Consider the following 9,366-nt stretch of genomic DNA (forward strand, 5'->3'; position numbering starts at 1 on the left):
CAATCAGCGCTCGGGTGTGTACTGCCTTACGATGTATGCTGCCACATTTATAGCATCTGAGTAAACTTTAGATAACAATTGTTGATGACATCCCATCTCTTCAACGGTTGCTGGTCTCGCACCTAGTTCTTTGACGAAGTAAATATCAGTTAACGTAAGTTTCAACTTTGGAACTGACATGCTACAATATGGCTGTCTGTTTCAACTTGGGAATTGGCATGCAATATTATGGCTGTATATAGTGGGAAAGGTATCCCCTAGGTAGCTGTTTGACCCCCCTGAGGACATGACTGTGATTCTTTGTTCACATATATTTATATATACATGAATAATCATTGTATTTATTACTAGCACCAATTACATTCCCACAGTTCGGCATTTCCAGCGCGTAACAGAGAGAATGTTACTCGCTTGTAAGCGGAGTACACGGATTGGCTCAGCTAGTCCAAAAACGACATTTATGTGTGAGGTAAGATACATGTACATGCTCCATGATACACGACAGAGCCATAATCAAGTCGTGACCGGGTCAGTGACCTGTACAAGTGAAGGAGGATCTCTGTAGCTGTCTCTCAATACTTCTCGTATTTTGTACCACGACAAAGACAATTATAATCATTTGCGAAAAGGCAACCATCGACTAAATCATTTAAGAGCTTTGAAAATTATTATTTAGATACTAAGAAAAGTAACTGACAACATACTGCCATATCGAACACCCTCATTGTGATTGTAATGCTCAAATCAGGTTGGACCACTCGGACTTTACCTGCTAAAAACTGTGACCTAAACTGAGGTAAACGACCTCTCGAACAAACATTATGTAAATCCTTTAAAATGCCATGCTTCCAAGTAGTAGCTTAGGCTTTCTCAAGATCAAGGACAAATCTACTGCATGTTGTTTAGGTATTATTGCATCTTTAAGAAAGAATTTCAGTCTCGCTGAATTATCAGTAGCACGTCCATGTTTTCGGAAAACACAAAAAATATCTACACTGTTTATTGGTTTCCAAACACCAAACTAACTATCATTTTCCCTTCGTTTCATGACGCTACAAACGAAACTGGTCAACGATAAAGGGCGGTAATATGAGGGATCCGACTGATCGGCGCCAGGATTTGGTATATGGATTACAAGATATCACTTCTACAAAGATGATCATGAACAGACCTTTCAAATTCGTTGTAGACATTTGAACCAGCAAGAGGCAGATCCAGTGTAGAATACGTTCCAATCGCAGAGTGAAAATATCCCCTTGAGTCAAAAGACACGCATTATTGTCAGAAATGAAATCTTCAATAACCTTGCCCTTATTATTTGCACTTTTTCTTCCCCAAAGAGGACCATACCATTTCCAGTCACCCACAGTGATGTAGGGCTTTGGTAGCTGATCATACATCAGCAAGACCCAATTTAGACTTTGTCTTGGATCTTTTAGAAAATCTCCTGTTGACAGTTTCCATGTCTACGTAAATGAGCCACCTCTTACACAACATTATCATTAGAATATTACTTCAGTTAGACTCACTAGCGTAATTATAGCCAGTTACGTCAGGCAACTGTCCTGAACTAATTTTAGCAAACTATTCCAATTTGTTTAGAGATATTGTGTACGCATGAATCGATGTGTGTACGCATGAATCCCGTGTTCTTTCATCTACCCCTTGGTAATGGGTTAAGCCACAAGTAGGCCAAACATTAATTGACGTTAAAAAATCAGATTCTTACATTACGAAAAGGACTGCTCGAAGACTTAATCAATCAAAATGTATATACAATCAAAACAAAAATTATTAGCAGATGGATCCAAGGATGGTAGCGCAGTGGCCTGTGGTTCTCTCATTGGACTCAGAGTGAGTGAGTGAATTTTTATTTTACCCCGCACTCTGCAATATTCCAGCTATATGGCGGCGATCTGTAAATAAGCTAATCTGGACTAGACAGTCCAATGATCAACAGCTTGAACATCGGTCTGCGCAGTTGGTAACCGATGACATATGTCAAGTCAGCGAGCCTGACCATCCGATTCCATCAGTCGGCTCTTACGACAAGCATAGTCGCTTTTTATTGCAAGGATGGGTTGGTGAAGGCATATTTTACCCTGGACCTTCACGGGTCCCATGGCAGCTCCATTTTTACATCAGACTGCCACGCTATATTTACGGCTCATAAATAGATCATAAAAGACCCAAAATATACACAATGTAACTTTTTTCTGACTTTCTTTGTGCCTTTTAGATGTTAAAACATATCTTGTAAAGATGCACATTTAACGGATATTATTGAATTATATGATCTTGCTACTGGTCTGCTGGTTCCCATGTAGACATTTCTGGTAACACAATGTAAGTCAACATAACAATCGTATCGCCCTTGTATTTATTCGTGTTAAAGACACCCGTTTTAACACTATTCCAGAAATATCACGGCCAGGCACGTTGTACTTATGTGGGGAATCGTACCCGCGTTTTCGTGAACAGCGACGCTTTAACAAGCAGGCAACCCCGCCGCCCCCAGAGACCTATGGGTGTCCACCTCGTTAATGTCTTAAGATTTGAACCACAATGGTAAACCTTTTAGACTTGCCTAGGTTGAGCAGTGGTTCGATGTTAAGCTTACACGAATGCACATGACTATCCAAAGCGGCACGAACTACAGCTCTAATGATGCATTTCAGATGCGCATCCACCATGACTCACCTGCTGCCCCACCTTAAATAATCACTGTACCCGGCATCCGCCCTGAACTACCTCCTACCCCAATGTTTCTCTTTAACACTGTACCCGACATCCGCCTTGACTCACCCACTGTCCTAACTATTTATGAACAGCTGGTGGTACCGGTCCCTCTCATATCAGTCGTTAATGTTGGTGCAGACAATGCAGGCTGAGGTATTTTCAGTGTATGGATGACGGACTGAGGGTTACGTGGAGTTCTGTCAGAGTAGAGCTGAGAAGGACACTAACATGTAACATTGCACAATATGTTTCATCCAGTAACCATCAAAATGTGTGCATGTTACAGCATTAAATAAGCATATGAAAATAAACGTGAATAAATGGCATCACGACTTTATGAATTACTTTAAATAACACCTATTCACGCTTACACCATATTAGTGGATTAATGTGGAGTGGTGTTCAATAATTGAACAGTAAATCTGTGTTTGTATTGTAAACATTGAGTTGCCAGCCAACGTGCATTAGCAAAATATAACTAAAGTCACCAATCGTTGGTTCTGTGTGATCTTTAGCCTTCGTTTCCGATTGGATCGTTGTTTGTCGGTTATTGACTGTTTCTTTTGGCCCAAGCCTCTCTTTCTAATGCTTATCATCCTCATATATTTATTCATCTATACAATAATCTTGGGTTTTCCGTCACGAAATAACTTCACAAACGTTTATGCACTTACTTGGCTTACCTCGATGTTTTAAAAGTGCGTCATGGTTACAGTTCATGGGAAAACTTTATGAATTAATAACATGAAAGCCTAAGTCAGTCTTTATAAAGATCCCCTGTCTGATAAAGACCTTTAGCTTTCTTTTAACGCGTGTTAAATGTGTTTATATTCGTCTTTTGTGTTTCTCATACTTTTGTTTAATCGTCTACCGTTCATTAACCACGAAAGCGCCCAAACATCCATGATGTATCAGGTCTTCAGTAGATACCGGAGAAGAAGTCACTATTCCCAGACCCCTATGTGGTCTGCATCGCTGTGTTTACAAGGAGGACGTTTCATATGCTCCCGATTTCAGTGATGAAGATAGAGGCATTAACCATCATCTTGGCAACAACCATCTATGAAGGTTGGTATTGCTGCTTTCACACTACCGTCACACTGTGACGTCACATCAGCTACTATTCATTCAAATACTTCTGATTCCATAGCGCGAGAGTGTGTTTTGTTATTTGGCATGGCATCCACTGTGTAACATACTTACCAGTCCCACAATGTTGTGGGCTGTTTTGACCCAGGGATTTCAGAACTGATATATATTCCCAGTTAAGGGAACGAATACGTGATATGTTTGATGGATAACATCTTCTTTTCATTCTTTCTGTGCCTAAAGATTCAGAGAGACTAAGTGATCTGTACCAGCAGGTGTGACAAAAGCGGTGTTTCAGCTTTTCAGTCGATTTCCTTTCTCTGACCACCTGGTATCAGATAATCACTGGATTGTCTGGTAGGGACGATTTGCTTACTATCAGCATCATACAGCTGTAACACTGACGCAGATATAGCCACAATTGTACAATCGACTCTGCTTTTTGTAGCGAAATCTTATGAATGCGGAAAGGCTTTTGTCATTCTATTTATAGATACAAATGTGCGTGGTTAATTTTAGTTGACATGATTACATGCATTCCTGCATTATACATTATCTTTGATAAATTCATACATGAACCATGAACTGTTTCAAAGACCTGCACAATTTGCAAAAACACAGAAGAAACTGCTGTCCCGAAAAGTATTCAGTGGGTCCTTCAGGTCCCCAGGTGTGTTCCAAAAGGAAATGAAACAAATCGCTTAAACCACAGTCACGTTTATGTACAAGAACTGCATATGCTTGATAGGTGTATCTTCTGTATAGGGACGTCCTAACTGATGTGAAACGTTCAAAATATATATAATATACTCGTTGAAAAAATTAAGGGAACGCGTGTTCCTTAGGGCAAATTAAAATTTCTGTTTACTAACTTCAGCGCCGTGTATTATCGTTTTCGTGAAGAACGGTTCACTCAAACTCACCATAATGCTTTCCATGCACGTGCACTATATGATACTAAAGTTACATGCACTTAGATTTACACGTTACACGTATGTACACTGTCAAACACAACGGTTAAAAACATTGTTAACATGGCGAGACAGTACATAACTTTGGCACAGAAATGGGGGGCAATTGGCATGGCTAATGTTGGAAGCTCATTACGACAGGTTGCAACAACTTTTCACAAGTCTGTTAGCGTGATATCCAGACTTTGGAATCTCTACAGAGCGGCTGGTGACGTCAAAATGAGGCGTGGTCGGGGACGGAAAAAGAAAACCACCCCACAGGATGATCGGACCCTACGCCTTATTGCTCTGCGAGACAGGTTCAAATCCTCCTCCAAAATCAATACTGAATTCAGGCGAAGAACAAACGTCAGAATTTGTTCACGTACAGTGCGTAATTTCTTAAATCGGCTGGTCTAAAAAGCCGCCGTCCATTGGTTGGAATCAACATGACTGAGCAACACAAGCGCTTGAGGCTGCAGTGGGCACGGAACCATGGAGGAAGAACCGTACGTCAATGGAGAAACACCATGTTTAGTGATGAGAGCAGGTACACACTAGACCATAATGACGGTTGAATTCGAGTTTGGAGACGCGTTGGGGAACGTCACAGTGCCTGCACCATCAAACAGCATGATCGTTATGGAGGGGTCTCTGTTATGGTGTGGGGCTGGTTTACCTTTAACCACAAACCAGGTGTTGTGCGTGTTGATGGCAGGATAACAGGTGTACGATATCATGACGAGATCTTGTGATCCCCCTTGGGCGTACAGCAGGTCGAATGTTCGAGTTCCAGCATGACAATGCGCGCCCTCACATCGCTCATGTTTGTCGGGACAGACTGAGGGATGCAGTTGTCCGAGTGTTGCAATGGCCGGCTAAAAGTGCTGACCTTAACCCCATCGAACATCTTTGAGATGTTCTTGGCCGCAGTGTTCGGGACAGACCTGTTCAACCCAACAATTTGGATGAACTTTTCGTGGCTCTCCAGGAAGAATGGCGTAGAATTCCGATTGGTACCATCCGTACACACACTCGCAGCATGCCACGACGATGCCAAGCAGTTATCCAGAGACATTGGGGACACACCCGATATTGATTTTCATCACTTGACATAAGCCGTTTCATCTGTATGAACTTTTCTTTTACTGATTCAAAGATTAAAAGTCACAGCTATTTCATGCGTTCCCTAAATTTTTCCATAAGTATAATTCAATCCCAAATACATAGGTTGTGTTACAAAACCACACTCTGAAAGAAAGTGATGCTGTTTCGACGCTTGGAATCTAAACAGTGTGTCGCCTACCCCAATACAGATAAAGTGTGTCATACTGTTAACCTCTCGAGGCGAATCTGCAGGAACCGCTGGTATATCCACATGGAAATTACATTATTCTCATGTTTTTGGTGGATGATTCATTCAATATAATGACAATAATATGGGATTTGGGTATAACATCTCAGTCGTACTGCCAGGTCCTGTATTGATCTCATTGTAAGGCAGGATACAATAATGCAGGTAATATGCGTTGCACGTCAGTGAATGGCATGTGACAATGGTATAGCGGTATGTTTGAAATACATTTAAAAACTCTGTTGAGTTGGGTTGTTTGGTGATGGTCTAGACAAACTCAACCAAATGCTAAACACAAACATAATTGATATTACCTTAGATTTTATGGGTTTTTTTCACTTGCATTGCTTACTAAACTAGGGCTTTGATGATATACCTATATGAAATACTGCCAAAAAGTGTTGGATTTTGTAATTCTCTCATACTCAAATCATTGAACTCGATATTTGCTATTCATTGATTGATTCGATTGGTATTGTATGATTCTTCTTAGGTCAGCCCAGCAGAAAAGCCACTAACCTCTGCTGAAATGAAGTCAGCCAGGGGTTTATTTAGGTGAACAAAAAGACCGACTTTGCCCCATAACCCCCCTGTAACAATGACTGAAGTATTTGCGACGTGATTGTAAGTTTTAACATAATTCGGACAGAAGTACTGTTACAGTTAGGAATTTGTCGTGACAAAAGGTGTAAGAAATCCCTGTGAACCAGCAACACAGAACTAACACTCCACACTTACACGCTTCAGACCAAGGTAAGCACAGCACAGCTACACACCACAGGCCACCGTAATCTCAACACAAGTCACACACTAGAGGCCACCATAAACCCAACACAAGTTACACACTACAGGCCACTGTAATCCCAACACATGTACACACTACAGGCCTACGTAATCCCAACACAAGTTACACACTTGCACGGTCATCCCAACACACACTACAACTCACCGTCACCCCAAGTCACTTGTTCACTACAGAACTCTTGTTTCAGCAGCTGACACTGGACGAAACTTGGCTTTGAGGAAACCCGCCAAAGCCAGTTCCACTTATACCGCTTCCCATCAAATATGGGCGTCAAATGTTGTGGACGGGTCAACTTCAGGAAATTTTAACGACCTCACATGTCACAGCGTGGAAAATGGTGATCGGAATCCTTGGTGGCAGGTGGACCTACAGGCCGTCTACAGGATTACAAGGGTTCAGATCGTTGGTCGTACTGATTGCTGTGGTAGGTGCCCAGTTATTTCCTGTGATGTTTGCGTTTTCAGCCCTATATTGTATAATACTGTGTATGGAATATAAAAACAACAACTGATGATTAGACAATTGTATATATTAAAAAACATTTTAACTGAACGAGGCCACATTGTTAAAGTTGCATGAAATGAAGCATCAAATAAGCATCGAATTCATGTTGTCTTCTAAACTGTTAATTGTAAAGTGTCGAATTGGTCAATGAATCGATGAAATGGTATGACAGAACGTCTTGGTGTAAAAGTGTTTCCAACATCCAGTGGAAATGTACAAACATACCATAGGGAAAATGTGCTTCATAAACACGTACTCTGTCATCGCATCGCATGGTGGCAATCGCTGGATTGTCTGATTGTACAGACTCGATTGTTTACGAGCAGCATCGTATAGCTGTAATATTGCTGAAACAAATACATACCCGTGATGTAGTCACAGCTGTAGAATTAAGCCACATTACGAGCTATATAATGTACATTACGTGCATCTATCCACGACATAAGGCGTAACCTACAATCGGTCCTTACAAACAATTTACTGCACAAGACTGTGTCTGCTTATTCCAGCAAGTGAATGGCTGCGCGACTTCTCCATCGAGATGTACGTTAAGGACCCTGGCGTCAGTCTGACCCGGCCCTGGTTATGTCACTACTACAAGGGCGTCTTCAAACCCTCAACCCAAGACATAAAGTGTGACTCTGTGGTTGCTGGGAGGTTTGTGAAGCTGTCAAGGAGCAACGTACGAGATCCTGAGAAAACCTTTCAACTTTGCGAGGTATCAGTGTTCGGAGCAGACACTTTCGGTAAGTAATATCCGTTTGGGACACCATATAAACATGTATGTGTGTTGGCTTGTGCTTTTGTGTGTGTGCTTTTGTGTGTGCGTGTGTGTTAAGGAGAAACAAGAATTAGCTCTGAAACCTGTAAAGAATACAAAAGGAAGCTGTTATCCATAAAACGTGTCATGCATGTAATAGTTCTCGTGTTGTACAAAGACCAGTTTCCTCCTTTGCTTCAGGCAGCATACTATAAATCAGCTGTGTGATATTGGCGTGTGTCTGTTTGTTGTCAGGTAATGACAAGAAACAATAGCAATATACATCGAGCATGCTGTGTCTGTTCATTGCCAAATAATGACAGGGAAGAATAATAATATACATCGAACATCTTGTGTCTGCTTGTTGCCAAGCAATGACAGGAAATAAAAGCAATTTATGGTGTTTGAGACATGGTCATATTTTGACGTCAGTTTTCTGTTCCACCTGGCGTTGCCCTGCTGCCTGGTTACAAAGACACACCAGCTGCAGGTTCTCATATGTGTTCAACGGTGATGAACAACCAAAATCTTGGTGTATATAAGTCATACAGTACTGGGGGTGTCAAGTGTCTAAGAAGATGTTTATGACTTTTTTCAACAGCATACTTCCATAAGACAAATCTGTCACTGACTGACGCCATCGTGATGACGTTGCCCCTCGGGATCCTGCATTGTAGCGTCATATGTACAACGAACCCTCTCTGCATGGCGGTCAAGGTGGTCAGCGATGAGACACCCGTATGTCAGCTTGTCTACAGGAGCGCCCACCGTGTCAAGGGAACTACACTAACACTTTCCAATTTCTTTGTCCTAACGTTCAGCCAACTGGATGTGTAGCTACCCTTCTGCTAATACGGTTAACAGAGACAAACTGCAACAGGTGACTTGAACACACAATCATACAGACACACAACAATAAAACAATGTAGAAGTGCATTCTGAGTAAATGTGCATTAAACTTCAATGCTTGGTGTATGTTATACCTATTCACATAATACCAAAAGTCGAAGTGACGTAAGTGCAGTAATCTACCTCTATAACGAACTCCAAAAGACCGCTGCCATTAGTTCTTTATATCTGCAGTTTGCTATTCATGAAATTGCTTTGAAAGAACAATAAACACATACGGTGCGATACATTCTATTTCAGTTTATGCATTCACACG

The 9,366-nt window shown here is 41.4% G+C and overlaps 1 protein-coding gene across 1 annotated transcript; it reads left to right on the top strand.

The window, feature by feature from the left end:
- Window positions 1-4,401: 4,401 nt before the first annotated feature.
- On the top strand, window positions 4,402-9,038 carry LOC137286249 (fucolectin-like). Its single transcript, XM_067818035.1, has 4 exons — window positions 4,402-4,498; window positions 7,125-7,361; window positions 7,951-8,187; window positions 8,803-9,038. The coding sequence occupies exons 1-4, from the start codon at window positions 4,402-4,404 to the stop codon at window positions 9,036-9,038; spliced, it is 807 nt and encodes a 268-aa protein (XP_067674136.1).
- The last annotated feature ends 328 nt before the right edge of the window (window positions 9,039-9,366 follow it).

Source organism: Haliotis asinina, chromosome 1, assembly GCF_037392515.1.
Source record: "Haliotis asinina isolate JCU_RB_2024 chromosome 1, JCU_Hal_asi_v2, whole genome shotgun sequence".
Lineage (NCBI taxonomy): Eukaryota > Metazoa > Mollusca > Gastropoda > Lepetellida > Haliotidae > Haliotis > Haliotis asinina.